Raw genomic sequence first — 17,354 nt, 5'->3', positions numbered from 1 at the left:
GAACCTGTGTAATTCATATGTGTCCCGGATTAAAGGGATATTATGGCGAGAGTACTGATATCCCATATTTTCAATGTACTACATTTATATAGTCCAGTATAAGCATATTTTAAGAACTTCTTCTTCTTTATGCTTCTTCAACACCTCTTTCCTTTGCATCATTCTTTACTATCTTTTAGAACAGGGATGGGGAACCTCAGGCCCAGGGGCCATATAAGGCTCTTGGAAACATTTGGTCTGGCCCTCTGAGCTTTTTTCCACTAGCCTCATCTGGCTAGCAGGGTGCCTAGAACAGCACCCTGCAGACAGAATCTATGCAGCAGTGCCGCCTGGAACATCCTTAGAACGTCCTTAGAACGGGTCACACCGCTGCCCTTATAGCTCCCCGGAACATCCTCAGGATGCTCCAGGCATTGCTGTAATCACTGGTGATTGTGGCCCCACCCCCGTGTGATGTCACACTGAGGGGCGTGGCCTGCAACGGGCCTGCGAATAATGTTGTATAGATCATAATGGCCCTCGGCAGAAAAAAGGTTTCCCACCCCTGTTTTAGAACATGGCTTAGGGGACACCACAATCACTGTCTCTATAATTCCTTACTCTTCTTTTGTTTTCCTCTCTCCGCTCTCTCTCCTCCAGGAGGTGGAGCTATGTAAGTCCAGCCATCAAGACAAGCTTGGGCTAACCGTTTGTTACCGCACCGATGACGAAGAAGACCTGGGGATATATGTGGGAGAGGTATGAGGCTCTGAATCCTCCTCCAAGACAGATAGCTATAGCAGCATATCTTAGTACATAGGCCGTAACAGAAGTGACTGTGTCCAACTCAGAATTGGGACCATTGTTTGTAGAACCATATATATAGAAATGGCTATTATACAGATGAAGAAATAGTGAGAGGTTGAACCTAAGATGATATATCTGTGACCATTTTCTCTCTAACAGGTGAACCCAAACAGCATTGCAGCAATAGATGGACGCATAAGGGAAGGAGATAGAATTCTTCAGGTAATAATGAAACTACAACATAAGCAATAACGTATAATTATGTATTGTCAGCTGAGACTACAGATGGCTAGCTTGTGTTTTATAACTAATGTTTGATAACAGCCGCCACCATCTGTAAATTCAGGATGTGGCGTGTGCAATTAGGATGGAAAGAGACAACATTTCAATCTTTCGCTCCCACACACACTTATCTCTGCACTACGAGATAGCACTAGCCCCTATCACATTCCATATGTCCAGTATAAAAGATGAATCTACCAGCAGAGGTAAAGATATGTATTGTCAGACTGTTGGGTGGTGTGTCCTGCTCATTGCATTGTTTTCTAGGGAATGGAAGGGGGTTTGTGCTACAGAATTTATAGGAACTCCCCAACCTGACTTGATGACACCCTCAACCTGATGTCTCCATGCCTCTTGAGCCATTCTTGGCTACTTTCCTGGAATGGCTGGGAGGCTCCCGAAAAACTTGTGGCGCTCCCAGTCCCCCCAGAAGAGTGGGCAAGTCTCCCGGACAGCGCCACCGCCCACACACCCCTGCCCTCCCCCCCCATTTTCTGCTAGCTTCCACTCCCCCCTTGTATAAGTGGTCTTGGGAAGCAGATGATGCGATTCGCGCTGAATCACGTCATCCTGGCCCTGCCCCCTGTTGCACAATAGTGCTAGTGTCGGCTTTGTGTAGTGGGGAAGGGGCTGGGTGACATGATCACGCAGTCACAGCCCCCTACCCCGTCACCAAACTCGCATCATGCCCCCCCACTGTGGTGACCTGGCTGCCTCCTCCTGCTGAGATGGAGGATGTTGGTGTAGTGGGCATAGCTATGGGTCCATCCCTCCTGTAAAATGCCATGATTTCAGCATCACACAGCAGCAAGCAGGGCTATAATGACATAAGTTGCCTCTATTGCGTCATCACACCCCTGTCAAGGCTACGGATGTCTCCTTTCTTACTGTTGCTTCAGTCGCGCCAAGGAACCTTTCTCAGCGTGCCAGGTCCTGTACGACTCTGCAGCGCCAAGCATTTTTGTGGCTGAGAATATGCGTCTTATTTGTATAATTAAAACACATAGAAGTGATAAAACTACATTGCTTATTATTACACTGTCCAATTTGGTGTGCAACATTTTTACATAAGTGTGCAACTGAGTCTCAATCTGTGTAAAAAGGGTTCTGATGCGAGTGGTCGCAGCTTTTCCTAGTGCCAAGTGCTTTATCTATGACGTGTGTACAACCAATTGCTGTGACATTAAAGTTGCAGCCTAACCACTGTCAGCGGCTTTTGCTGCATCTTTGATGCGACTATGATGCTGATTACCTGGGGCTTGGACTTGGGCCCTCATTCAGAGGCGGTCGGAGGATGCAAGCGGTCGCTCAGAAACTGGGCGGCCGCTTGCATCCTGACCGCCCGCCTCTGTTTCGGTTGTTAGGCTGTGGGTTTACACCCACAGCTCTAACGACCGCTCGGGTGATAGTCGCGATGGTCAGAGACCAACGCGACCATCGGGGCTTACGACGAGACCCTAGGGTAGGGTCTCACTTGTCGTAAGCCCCGGAGAGCTTCTGGCTCTGTCAGAACCGGAAGCTCTCCACTGACATCACTTGTGATGTCAGTGGGGCCGCCCCCAAACGGTAGGCGTTCCCATGGGAACGCCTCCGTTTGTGCTGCCACCCCCCGGCCCGCCTTCCAAACGGGGCGAGCTGTCAATCAACATCGACAGCTCGCCCCCTTTGGAAAGAGACCCGCTACGACCGGCGCTGTCGGTCATAGCGGGTCTCACGCATGCGCGCGAGGGAGCTGGCTCCCTCGTGCGCATGCGCACTGGCCAAACATCGAGGCGGCCGTGCGGTCGTAGACCATACGGCCGCCTCTGAATAAGGTCCTTGGAGTGGCCGGCAGGTCCCATTGTAGTGCTGCTAAGGGGCACACGTTTTTTCATGTATTTCGGAGGGGCCATGGCCACACCCCCCAGTGGAAGCCCCGCTCAGCTCTCGGCGTCCCTGCTTGCACCATATCGCTGATGGACAACCAGTAAGTGAGGACTCATCTGTATTTGGTGGGATCCCGGATGGTGGGCTTCTCTCCTGGGACTCCAAGGGAACTCACTGAAATTGGGAGCCTTCTGGACATTCACAAGTTTCCTGGACATTCGGGGAGAGTGGGAAACCTAGTTGCTCAAATTTCAAACCTAAAAAATATTTTAAAAACCAATTCCCCAATTGATCTTACCTGGTGCTGCAGAATTGTTCTATCACTGGTAGCCCAAACACATGCAAATGTGCAGTTAGTAGTAGTAAACGTATTATATTCAAAGTAGAAACTCTTAGCTAAGAGGAAGACCAGGGAGACAGCAAGATCTCATATAAACACATGACTCTGCCCTTATCCTTTCATTACAAGACATAATGGGGATTGGACACCACATCAATTGCCTAACATCAGGGGCGTCAGAACGATTTTATGTTGGGGGGCAACAAAAAATGTTCCCGGTGCCGCCACTGCCCCCCCCCCCCTCTCCATCTTACCTAAGCGGCGGTTGCAGATTTTCTGGGACTGTGCCTTATAGTAATAGGCTGCACAGCCCCTGCACCGCACAGAGGAGGAAGTGTATTGTGTGGTGTTTTAACTTAAAGACCGGCACATTACACCTCCTCCTCCATGCAGTGCAGGGGCTGTGCAGCCTATTACTATATAGCATGGCCCCTGACAGTCTGCTCCCGCCGCTCCTTTTAAATGTTTTGGGTAGCCAGACACCCCCTTGACCCCCCACCCCGTTCCGACACCCATGCCTATCATACAAGCAGAGATGGAAATTTGTCAAAGTCCAGTAAGCAGTAATATAATTTATTTATGTTGCTTTAAGAAGCAACCTATAAAAGACCTTTAAACTTGAATGCTGAAGTGAAGGGACCCAAGCAGTATTGCAGGTAACAATTTGTGAGATGGATATTATCATATATTCTCTATCTTTCAGATTAATGGCATGGATGTACAAAACAGGGAAGAGGCCGTGGCTATCCTGACACAGGAAGAGAGCACAAACATCTCCTTGCTAGTTGCTCGTCCCGAGACTGAGGTAAGATTAAGATTATATTTGTTTCAGCTCAGGGGCGTCACGGGGTGTGGTGTCACACAGTGCAGCCAGCGTTGCCAACTCTGAAATGGAAAACAAGCAACCTATAAGCAAAAATCAAGCCCAAAACAAGCCCAACCCAATCCTAAAAAGCCCAATAAAAAAGCCCAATTTATGAGGGTCTCTTTGTCCTCACTCTCTACCTGCCTAACTTCCTTTATTCCCCCTCTTCTCTAATCTAAATATGTTAGTGTATGCACAGCCTTATCTGCCTATATTGCTTTTCTCCCTCTACATCAGCCGCCATATTTTTACCTCCTCCCTCTTTTCATACCTCATTCCCTTGCCAGTCTTCAGCCGGGTACACACTTGCCAATGTGTGTACCCAGCAATGCAACGCCCGATCACGCAATACATATCAGGAGGTCGATACATACTACACGATGTGGTGACCAAACATCCGATATGTCGGGCACCGGCTCCATCCACTGTGCCAGCGTTGGCATCTGGGTCTTTCCATCGGCCCTACATGCAGGCCAACGGAACGACCCCGATGGACGACCTGCAGAAGTGAGCAGGGTCACGCATAGTGGGTTACACACTGGCCGATTTGGACGATATGTCGGCTCAATCAGCAGGATCAGGCGACATATCGTCTAGTGTGTGTACCCACCTTTCCTTTACCTGACTCTTCTCCGCATTTCTCTCACCCCTCTTCTTTACCTCCTTCATTCCTGTCACCTAATTCCATTATCCCCTCTTTTTAACAGCCTCAGTAATTTTAACTTGCCCCCATGTACCTGCCTCATTTCTATCATCTAGTTTACCTCTCCTTCTTGCCTTTTCTTCTACAACTTCACCCTGTACTCCAGCTACAGCCCTCTATTCCCCAGACACAACTTTCCCCCCCTCCCTCAGTCACTACCAGTGCAAAAAACACACACACACACATTTACTCCAGGGGTACCTCGGCAATGCACACAAAAAAAAACAAGTGACCTTAAAAAAAAGAAGCCCAAAAACAAGCAACAAGCAACTTGTAAAAAAAAGAAGCCCAATTTCGCTTGTTATAAGAGGACTTGGCAACTATGGTAAGATTATATTTGTTTCAGCTCAGGGGCATCACGGGGTGTGGTGTCACACGGAGCAGCACTTACTGGCCTCTTGCGTACACGATGGCGAGCACAAAAGGGGATGTGCCCGTGAGGCCACGCCCCCTAATGGGTGCCATTTTGGGGCGGGTGACCGTGTGCCACTCCTCTGTTCTAGTCATGCTGAGGCCCAGCTCCCTGGCAACTGCTGGGTAGCACAGTGGTGACACCAAAATAGCAGAACAGCTCTGGTGCAGCTTGCACCCCCTATTGATGCCACTGTTTCAGCTATATACAAATACTATTCATATATATGAAATGACCAAATTTATATGCATAAATTGCTGCAAATAATTTCTATATAAGCAAGTGAGAAAAATTTGGAAGGAACAAATGATTATGGGTTATTTATTATGATTGTTATTATGGACTAGTAAAATGAATCTGCATATGTCAGATCTCCCCAGCCCGCCACTGCGTCATTCCTGCCTGGCCCACAATGACCCTCCGCTCCTATCTTGGTGGTCTGTCCCCTCTGTGTCGCTGTGATGGAAGCCATTTGGCCACAACACCACTCTCAGGACCTCATTCAGAGTCGGTTGTTGCGGCCGCATGGTCGGAAGGGAAAAGGGGCCGGATATACAAATGATGCACTCGCAAGTTGCGTCCTTAAGATCGGATCGGTAGCTGGACGACCAAGGGGAGGATGCGGCCGTAAGACAAAAAAGTACGCCCCCTTCTCGTACGCATTACACGTCATCTCCGGGCATATAAGGATTAATCGAGACCATCGGGAACCATCGGAACTGGTCGTAGAGCTTAAGGTTGACCATACCCTCTCTTAAGCACTACGATCATGTCAGTGTAAAAACCTCCCATGTCACGTGTGCTATGACGCTACTTTGTTAATTATGCACTCCCATAAAATGCCATTTGCAAAGTCAGGCACGCCTGCGTTCGGATCTCCACTCCCCCGTTCACAAGCACCTTCCCCTGTTACCACCCACAAATGCCTAATCCTGTCACTCAAACTAACGACCTGGCTGTGTTCAAGGAAAGAGAAATTTCTGATCGTAACAGCTAGTTTGCGCACGCGCATTGCGAACTTTATGCATGCGCAGTGTAGCGAACATCGGTGGCGTACGACCGTGCAGCCGCAACAACAACCGACTCTGAATGAGGTCCTCACTGCTTATGACAGACGCATGACGGATTACCTTCAAATAATATATACTGTAGATCAGTGTTTCCAAACCTCGGTCCTCAAGGCACACTAACAGTCCAGGTTTTAGTGATATCCATTCTTGAGCACAGATGGTTAAATCAAATTAAGACACCTGTGTTCAAGTATGGCTTTCCTTAAAACCTGGACTGTTAGTGTGCCTTGAGGACCGTGGTTGGGAACCCCTGCTGTAGACATTAGTGGGTATATTTATTAAAGGGCGATTTTAATCTCAAATCGATCTACAGTAAATCGACTAACATTGATGTTTTGTTTCTGGGGCCAAATCATACATTTACTAACAAACAAGTTTTGATTTGGTTTTTCAATAATTAGAAAATGTGTGAGTAAGCTCCAGAAACACAACATCAATGTTGATCGATTTGAAATTTATTAAAATTGACCCCTAGGAGTCAACTCAGATTTCTGCGACATGCATAAAACAACTGTTAAATAGACGTCGCATCGTCACAGGTGGCATCTACATTTGACTTGTAAGGTGCCTGGAACAGCACCCTGTAGCCTGAAGAGCCGCCTGGTACATACTTAGGGGTCTATGTATCAAGCAGTGAAAAGCGCAGAGAAGTGGACCAGTGAAGATGTTGCCCATAGCAACCAATCAGCTCCTACCTATTATTATATAGACTGTACTTGATAAATGCTACTTCAAAGCTGATTGGTTGCTGTGGGCAACTTTTCCACTGGTCCACCTTCCCAGTCTTTATACTGCTTGATACATAAACCCCATAGGATGCTTCTGGTGCTTAAATTCCTGGTTTTAGTCCCCTCTTCTGAGATCATGACATTACCTGTGCTGGGGGCAGGGGCAGTGGAGCAGGCCTAGAGCTCACAAATGCCCTGCATCCTTATAATTTAGAGTACAGTGTGAATTAATAGAGAATTTGATATACTAATGGAGTATGATGAGTGCTGAAGGGGCAGTGTCTCAGGCTCACAGACCCTCCATTCATCTGTCGTATGCAGACGTCTACTTACAGGTACATGAGATTGCAGTGAGGAGCATTTGTGCGACATGAGATGCATCCTTGTGCGATGCTGACACACTGTGCAGTCACATCCATTTACAGTTTCATGTATCCCGTGCTTGTAGCCCCTATTGGTTGTAGAGGCGGATCGTGGGCCTCAATATGCAAATGCAGTAAGGGCCCACAAACACAAGGGAAGCTATCCCCTTTTATGTCAAGTTGCATGCTATAATGTATAGATTTTGCACCTACATGAAGCGGGGACAAGTTTTGCAGTTGATGATGGTCACATCTTATAATCGAGATTTATATTTTGAATTTGAACCATTATAAAAACAATCAAACAACAATCAAGACAATTGTTGCTGTTATGTTTAATTGAAACCTCTGACTGTAAATGGACACTAGAATTATAATTTAACATTAATTTACTGAGCATACTTACTATTTAAACTACTGAGGTAGCCCTGGGTGAGAGAACCATGACAGGATTCTCCTCTGGTTTCTCCTAGATGGGCAGGAGATGGAAAGATAGTGACAGAGAGGACTTCTTGGATGATTTAGTATCTGAAAATGAGGAGGAACTGCAAGCACAGAGGCTGAACTCCCCACCTCAACAACAGGTACAGATCTAGCAGCAAAACTCTGTTGTGGTACCATCTCCCCAATGCATCTTTAAGCCCTTCTATAGTAGCCCAGTCACTTATATACGTTATGTTTTATACTAACATTTATAGTTAGAAGCAACAATTATAGACGTCCCCCCTCCCAGTCATGTGCTAGAAATAGTCAAAGCTGGCTTTAGTTTAGATAGGTGTTAGCAGCAAACACTTCAAGACATGAGAGGGTTATTCATAAAGATCAAATGTGCAATCACCCATAGCAACCAATTAGCTATGACCAGTCTAGTGCAAGTTATATTGTAGATCTAATTTGCTAACATTACATTAAGATGCAAAATGTGCTTGGAACCACAGCAACCAATCATACTCTTGCTTTCATTGTCTAGCTTACACTAATCTGATAAAAGCTAATTAGTGATTGAAATGAGCCATGTTGAAGGCAAATGACTGGTTGTTATGGATTACTGCTGATTTGTGCATGGATAGCAAATAGTCTACAGAAGATAGATATCCCACATATACTAAAAGTTTGTCGATTACATTTTGGGGTCTCTAAACAGACACTTCCAAAAAGTCAGATAAACATGTTTATCCCACTCTAATTCCCACCCACACCCAGTGTCAGTTAGAAGCTGATTGGTTGGTACCTTATCTACGTTCACTTTGGGCCAGATGTACTAAGCTCTGAAAAGTGATAAACTGGAGAGTGATAAACCACCAGCCAATCAGCTCCTAATTGTCATTTTTCAAAAACAGCCTGTAACATGACAGTTGGGAGCTGAGTGGCTGGTGGTTTATAACTCTCCAGTTTATCACTTTTCAGAGCTTAGTACATCTCCCCATCCAAGGCTTAGTAAATAGACCCCAAGGAAATATTTATTTTAATCATTTATCTGTCAAAGCATAAAGAGGTAAAAAGATGACGACACAAAGATGTCAACTATTGAGGGGGAGAGAGATGGAAAGGAAAACATTTTGCTGAGAAAGAGAAGTGTTACAACAAGAGGATAAGCATCCTAAAATGTGAACACAACTTTACAGAAAGGATGCGAGACAGATAGAACAGCATTCCAATAGCGGGATAGAGGTTAGTACAGTGGGACCATTTACAATGCCTGGGATAAATATACTGTAAGTCCCGAGTATTAGATGCAAAACACTGTACACACACATGCTCTCTCTCTCTCTAACACTCTCACACACACACAGGCACACACATTTTCCAAAGGAAATAACATCTAGATATGAGACCCGTCCTATATATTTATACTCTTTGTCTCAATATTAAAATATATGGAATTGATTAGAAAAGTGTATTACAATTAAGCATAGTGAAAATGAAGGAAAGGCAAGACAAAAACATTAAATAGGGGAGGGAGGGTCCCAGAAGTGCAGTATTTTTTGGCTGATTATTAAATGGATTAAGTTATATGTATAATCTATAAAGTAAGGCATGTCTCTGATGAAGTCTTACAGGTGAAACGCGTAGGGTAGAAGGGACTCCTTTCATTAAAGTGCTCTGAGCTCATAAGTTAAACTGAGAATTGATTTAGATTTCTCTTGTCTTGCTCTGGTTTTACCGAGGTGCATTTACAACTTCCCCTTTGGGGCATAAAGGAATTCCAAGCATATGGTTAGCCAGGAGAACTGTATCTGGACTCTGAGTTAAGAGATACAACTTAATTATTTTAACTTCTTTATGTAGGTTCATCCTTTAATTACAGTACTAAAGCTCTAAAATGATACTGTAAGGGATTTTCATCCTGATAGAGCTGACTGGTAGTTTATCTGATTGAGATGGAACATAAAAGGAAAACATATGGCATTCTCTTATGAATGAAAAAAATAACCGATAAGCCAGTCCTTATTTTCTATATCTATATAATAAATTGGACTGCTGATTAAAATTTTGTCATTAAGTTGGAATGTAATGAAATTTGGTCTAAACTCTGACTCCAGTGTCAGAGATGTACATGAGTGAGGGGGTGGTGACAGAGACAATGGGGTCTATTTACTAAGCCTTGGATGGAGATGAAGTGAACAGAGATGAAATAGCAGCCAATCAGCTCCTAATTGCCATGTCACATGCTGTGTTTGAAAAATGACAGGAGCTGATTGGTTGGTACTTTATCTCAGTTCAGTTTATCTCCATCCAAGGCTTAGTAAATAGACCCCAATGGAAGAAGGCAAGGTGGGGAAGAGAGAGAAAAGGAGGGGGACAGGTGGGGAGAAAGTGTCAGGGGGAGAGAAGGATGAAGATGGGAAGAAAGAGAGAGGGACTGGAGACAGAGAAAAAAATAATTAAATAAATTCCACACAACGATGGGCATTACAGCTAGTTGTACATGTAACTTATTAGACTTACTAACCAACTTCTGAATAGTACAGCACAATCTGTGTACCTGTTCTTCTTTATGTTTATTCTGTAATATCCTGACCCTTGATCTAAGCATTTTACAAGGAAGGAAAACCAAAAGAGAAAATATATTTATTATCACTGCTAAATATTAGCACTGAACACAGCAACATCTGCTACAGTATTTGTGCAATATATCCAAATAAAGGTCAGCATTCACCATAGTTTACCTATTAATAGAAATCTATTAATTTCAGAATAAACTTTACTTATGTTCTGTATTCTTTTTTTCATGTGATATTCTTTTTTACTTTTAGGTTGAGAATGAGGAAGTTGTTGAAGCTAGCCCCAAATCTCCTCGTCCTTTCCCACACCCTGCGGGCTTAAGCCGTAGTCAGGAACTGGACAGTGGAGTAGGACGGACAGATGAGAGCACTCGCAATGATGAAAGTTCCGAACATGACATTCTGGGAGATGATCAAACCAGCAGTGCTAATACCCCAGGCAGTCAGCGTCGTCTACGCTTCTTGCGTGCAGACTCCCAGCATCCTCTCCAATACCGTGAATTTCATCACAGTCTGGACTCCCTTCTTGCAGCAGATGGGTCAGCCCCTTACAATGAGGTCCTTCCACCAGGGGCAGGGCTAACAGATGAGGAGTATGAACGTTATAGAGAACTACTTGAAATCACCTGCCACCTGGAGAATGGAAATGGACCCGCCTTCCTTTATGCTTCACGACAGGGTGGACTAGATGTAAATCGCAATGAGAGTGTCTTAAGGGAGATGGCAGTGCTGGAGGAGGAATTGAGGCATCTGGAGTTTAAGTTCCGCAATGTTCTAAGGGCACAAAAAATGCAGCAGCTGCGAGAACGTTGCATGAAAGCCTGGCTTCTGGAAGAGGAGGACAGTCTTTATGAGTTTGTGGGTGGGGGCAGTGCAAACAATGATGTTTCCACAAAGCTTCCAGATATAACAGAGTTGCCAGAAAGGTCTGACAAAGACAGTACCAGTGCATACAACACTGGTGAGAGCTGTCGGAGCACTCCACTTATGATGGAACCACCATTACCCCAAGACAGTCCCTTACGTAGAATTAATGAGCCTTCAGGTGCATTTTGCCAAGCAGTAGAGGGGCTCTCCTCTAATGCGAACATGAACAGAGGGCATTGTAAAAATGTGCCCCCATACCCTGGTAGCCCAGATCCTGTGCCATCCAAATTTCGCTCTCTATGCCGGGATGGGCGGCACACGACTGAAGAAAGATTAAGAAGAGCAACAAAACACGGGAATGAGTTGGAAAGGGGGAGCCGTGAGCATAGCCCATACCTCAGTAGGCGTCAGCACTCCCAAAGTGGGGAACGTTACCGAAGCTGCCTCCAATTGGCCCAACAAAGAAGTCTTGATGAACTTGATGTAGACCCCACATGTGGAAAGGTAATGGGTGCTACACAGGGAAATCACTCCCAACCAGAGCCAAGAATGGAATGGAAGGTAAAAGTGAGGAGCGACGGCACACGTTACGTGACTAAACGTCCAGTTAGAGATCGCCTCCTAAAAGCGAGAGCCATGAAAATCAAAGAGGAGCGTAGTGGGATGACCACGGATGATGATGCTGTGAGTGAGATGAAAATGGGGCGTTATTGGAGCAAGGAAGATAGAAAGCGGCATCTGATGCGAGCTCGGGAGCAAAGGAAAAGGAGAGAATTCATGATGCAGAGCAGGTTAGACTGCTTGCGGGAGCAACAACAACAGCAAGGTGCAGAGGGAAAAGGTGAGATGAGCATTATCGCCCTTAGTCACCGGAAGACTATGAAGAAACGCAACAAGAAGATCTTGGATAACTGGATCACCATCCAGGAGATGTTGGCCCATGGCACACGATCAGCTGATGGAAAACGGGTTTACAATCCCCTGCTTTCCGTTACCACAGTCTGAGCGGCAGCTGGCATGCCTATCAATCTCTTTGCCAAATCAAAAACTATCATTACTGTCTTTGTGCCACACCATTTCTAGACATCTCTACTTTCATCAATTCCAATATTCTCAGTTCCTAGATTTCCTTTCATTTATGCTTTTTTTTCCCCAGAATATCTGAGAGATATTTAAAATACAGGGTTAACTTTTAAACCAGATCTAGCCTGTAGATGCCACAGCTCAAAAAAAAACTATTTGATTTTGACTGGGGCAGTTATTGAACAAGACCGATGTTTAAAAAAATATCTGGATGTCACAATCTAATGTCAAACTTCTAAGTGGAATAAAAATGGAGCACAAGTTTGTTTCCTATAACTGCGGTACTTGGAGATGTTTTTGGCCTTGCCGATGAATGGAATAGCCTTTGCCGATTTTACTTCCATGGTGTTTCTCTCTAAAGGTGTGGCCCTTCCATAGGGCTTTGTTGAGAAATACGATCACGCAAATTCATAAAAAACAAAAACAAACTAAACACTGCCATCTGGTGGTTTAAGAGCACATGGAGAGCTATAAAAACCAGCAAAGTACAAAAAGGACAGCACACAGAGGTGGAAGGGGGTTGTGAAATTTAGATAAAGAATCTGCCTTTTATCTTGTGGACATAACTGCACATTACAAGAAAGGTTTTGTGCAAGCTTACGTCTTAGAAAATTGAACCTGTCTGTTGTTTCCAATGTGATTGTGACCTCTGTTTGATCTTATTTATTGTCATGTTTTCACTATTCTGTTTGACTTTGAATGTGTGAGCCTGAGAGAAGGGATAGAGGTGTTTTTGGTACAGTACGTGCAAGAGGTGAGGGTAATTATTTGCAGGGAGTAGAACAAAGACTTTCTTAGTCCATTTTAGTTGTTCTTTTAATAACAGGAGTAACCTAGAAAGCTCTTGCAGTGTGAGAAACATTCAATATTTCTTTATTTCACCACCTACAGTTTATGTCCTATATGGACTGAACACGACATGAAAACTCAAGGGACTTGTCCTATTCTAGCTGAAAGCTTTAAAGCGCTATTGATTATGGAAGACCTTTGTGCACTTTGCTGTAAACAGAGAAAAAGTGCATTAAAGACCCATTACGTGAACAAATCCGTGTTTGTCAAAAGCTTACAATGGGTTCTAAGCCCAAGTGACATATAAACACACAACACATCCAAAACTAGCACAACAGTAACTAAATATAAGCCCCTGGCCATATGAAAGTATGGCAACCAATGAAAGGGGGGTAGATAGGCTCTATGACAAAGCATATAACAGAGTATGGCTGAGTAGTAGAACCTCAGTGATCCTCCTTTACAACTTTTTCCATTTACAGCATCTTCAACTAAAACCCCTATTCCTCCCCGCAAAGTAGCTGCCTGATCAGCTTTAAATGACAGCCTAACTTTAATCATGTTTACATTGAAAATCGCCCAAGCCACTTTGACTAGGAAATGTCGATAGTCTGGAGAAAACCTACAGTCATCACAAGGGTGCAATGGCTATGGGGCATGGAGATGAGTGGGCCCGGCTATGCCCACGGGAGAGCAAAGCGATTAGGAGGGCATAGCCGTCTCAGAGCGGTGGACACAGTGTCTCAGAGCATGCACAGTGAAGCCTGTTTCAGATTTCAGTTAAACTGAAAGCCCAAATGGGCTTTACTGGCCATGCATTGGGCCTACATATTCAGTAGCGTGTGGGCCTAAGGGGCATATGGAAATGTATAGCACAAATTGAGGGGCGACTTCATATTGAGCCCCTGCCATGTACAGTAGTTGTACAGTAGTTGTGGCCATGGTTGCTTTGTAGAGAGATGAATAGTCAAATGGAGGGGAATCCGTAAAATCTAAATACTGCTTGGCAATCTTTATTAGAGAATACAAATACTAGGTCTGCCTGTTTTCCCTTATATCACTTGAGATCTTTGCCACCAGCACTGACCTATGAAAAATGAAAGGGTCAAAGCGCCGTATTGAGGTTGAGCCGATCCGCGTTAAGTTAACGCGGCCCGGACTTAACGCCTGCCTCGCCTGTTTTGGAAGCGGAAAAGTATCGTGCACGTGCACGCTTTACCCCGTATTCAATTTGAAAGTACGCATAAACGGGAACCAATGATACTTTAACAAGCAGAAAGTACTGTCAGTTTTGGGGAAATCAGCCTGACACTCCCCAAATGATGCTCTGACATGGGGGTTCATTTTGGTACCCCCCGATTTGGCTTGCTGAAGGTATTTGGTGTTTTTAAATGGGCTCAATAGCTGCTAAATAGCGTTTTTCTATACCTGATGCAGAATAGTATTTAGGAGTATTTTTTCCAGAAAATAAGTTATCCCAGCAAATTTGGGGTACTTAAAAATGGGGGCATCATATTTAAAGTTGAAAAAGTGAAGTTGGAAAAATCGTGAAAAATCCACCTTCCGCAAGCACCTGCAATCAAAGAAACACTTGGGGCGTACTTGGGGACCCCCCCAGAGTCAAGTTTGCTAGTTTTTAAGTTTGTACCCCAACATTTTTTTTTTCGCCCCCTTTTTCAAAGTAAATTTTTGGGGTGTCCTTAAGTTTTGTGTTTTTTTACACAGATTACCTTTGGGGGACTGTCTGAAGGCTGCAAGGGGGTTCCCGCAACGTTGCACACCAAAACCCCAATTCTGCACTTTTTTCCGCCTGCAATTCATAGGTGATACTTTAACGCCTATTACATTGCATTGACTTTCCGCCTAGGCGGAAAGTCTTTCAAATTGAATACGGGGTAAAACCAAAACAGGCGATAATGACTTCATCGGCGGTAACTTAATGCGGATCCAGACTTAACGCTTCAAATTGAATACGGGCCATAGTCTCAAAAATAAAAAATAAAAAATTAATGTTTTCTTTGCTTAATTGTAGAAAGTATATACAAGACAAAGTGTTGTGTAATCCCTCTGCAGGTGTCAAGCAAGCTCAGGGGATTGTACCTGCCACCTCTTGCCTGCTCACTTATGAAAAGATAAGGGGATTATAGAGAAAGCATTACAATTAGTGTGACCGTTCCTGAATGGTCAGTTCCGCTAGCAGTATAACTACTGTAGCACCATCATAGATGTAGACAACATCCTATAACAAGAATATTTATATACTTTCATCCCTTAATGTTTATATTAGACAACTACAAAGGGAAAATAAATAAATAAATGTCATGTATTGATGTTTCATCAATAGATCAAGTTATCAAGAACTCACAATAGAATGGAAAGTAATACAATGGTGTGCAAATTAATTGGGGCACAGCTTGTTTAGAAACTGCATAGAATTATTCACATATTATTATTAATTATGAACACCACCCTTAATTGAAATAAATTGTTTTGCACACATTTTCTTCATTTTAATTGTAAAGAACTGTATTTGTAATAATCTTTTTGCAGTTCTTCCCAGCTGCACTGAAAAATCAGAACACCACAAGTCTATTTTTAAGACCTTAATTTATCAGGACAAATAGCACTCTTTCTGATCAGTATTTTGCCGGTTTGTTGCATTGTTTAAGTTTCTGTATGCATTACCACTACCGTTTCGGTGACACAGATATTGTATTGTTTTGCCTGGAATTTTAAACAGGCTTGAAACACTAGATTTACTGCTGATCAGCGTTCGCAATACATCTAGTTTTTTTTTTATTAACCTCCACATTGAAAATCACGGAAGATAATAACTTACTCCATCCTAATTAATTTCCGCGCTACTGTAGATTTATGTACTACCCATAAACCTACAAAACAGTCATGTTTGGTTAAACATTTTAAAAATATCACTCTAGCCCAGGGGTTCCCAACCACGGTCCTCAAGGCACACTAACAGTCCAGCTTTTACAGATAACCATACTTGAGCACAGGCAACTTAATTAGTACCTCAGTTATTTTGATGAAACCATCTGTGGTTTAGCATGGATATCACCAAAACCAGGACTGTTAGTGTGCCTTGAGGACCGAGGTTGGGAATCACTGCTCTGGCCATACATGCTACTAAAATCCACTTACAATTTGAACAGTAGATCCTGTGGCACTTTTAATGGCCTGTATGATCTAGCTTGGGTAAATGGCAGCAAAGTAGGTACAGATGTAGGTATACCCTTATAATAGATTGTATACTTCTAATATGTATTTGGTACTATGAGATTCCCCTGATACTAATAATAAATCCATATTTGCAAATTCAGCCAAAAAAAAAAAAACGTATAAAGGGTAACGGGAAATAGCAAATAGTCTTATCAGGAACCAGAACTCCCACAGGTGTCCTTCACTTTCTGCCTCCATACTTCATTGCTGTGGTGCCTTCATGGTCCACCTCTCAGGCTCAGTGAGTAGATGGTGACTGAAAGACTAGTGTTTAAATTCTCTTGTGGGTCATATGTTTGGCATTATTTGAATCACCATTGTTACTGTGTCTCATCTTCTCTGCTACTGGGTCGAGAATCTTAATAAACTGTTACCTTTCTAATAGTAGGGAAACTGTGTGATGCTGCTTTTCATTATTATTTTCTTTAAAAACAAAAAAAAGTTCACAGCAAAACAATATTAGTTGATCATTTTTCTTAATGAGGAAAAGCCAGCTGGGGCACAACTTCTAAATTGTGCAGAAGCATGAAAGGATAAAAACTCAGAAACTGGGGGAGATGTACTAAGCCTTAACGAGAGATAAAGTGGAGAGAGATAAAGGGCTCAATTCAGACCGTTCGCGCGTACCCAGCGTATGCAAATCCAGCACACACCCAGCATGGCAGGCGATCGCACGGAAAGGCATTAGCACGCCCACTATGTCTTGACATATGATCGCTTTGTGTATGCAGATGCCCACCAGCCTGTCTTAAGACGCCCACTTGCGCACGTCATCTCTAGGAAGTGTATGCAACCATCGGTACATTGAGTACCATCGGATGCGATCGCTTGTCAGTTCATACCCTACCGCAAGCACTGCGAGCGCTTCAGTGTAAAAACCAGCCAGTTGACGTGTACTATGACACTGTCTATAAATTATGCACGCCTCTGAAATGGCGTTGAGCTCCTAACTGTCATGT

General features: G+C 43.9%; 1 protein-coding gene across 1 annotated transcript in view; it reads left to right on the top strand.

Annotated features, from left to right (window-relative positions):
• The window catches only part of PDZD4 (PDZ domain containing 4), a 154,292-nt gene extending 137,522 nt beyond the window's left edge, over positions 1-16,770 (top strand). Inside the window, exons 4-8 of the mRNA XM_088471129.1 lie at positions 640-738; positions 946-1,008; positions 3,978-4,079; positions 7,888-7,998; positions 10,672-16,770. Coding sequence (XP_088327255.1) covers positions 640-738; positions 946-1,008; positions 3,978-4,079; positions 7,888-7,998; positions 10,672-12,291 — 1,995 coding nt within the window. The 3' untranslated portion in view covers positions 12,292-16,770. The remainder of the gene's footprint in view (positions 1-639; positions 739-945; positions 1,009-3,977; positions 4,080-7,887; positions 7,999-10,671) is intronic.
• Positions 16,771-17,354: the final 584 nt, after the last annotated feature.

The sequence above is a fragment of the Taudactylus pleione genome, unplaced genomic scaffold (assembly GCF_031769625.1).
Source record: "Taudactylus pleione unplaced genomic scaffold, aTauple2 ptg000110l, whole genome shotgun sequence".
Classification (NCBI taxonomy): Eukaryota; Metazoa; Chordata; class Amphibia; order Anura; family Myobatrachidae; genus Taudactylus; species Taudactylus pleione.
The sequence above is the reverse complement of the archived record's forward strand: the minus strand, read 5'-3'. Positions and strand labels throughout refer to the sequence as shown.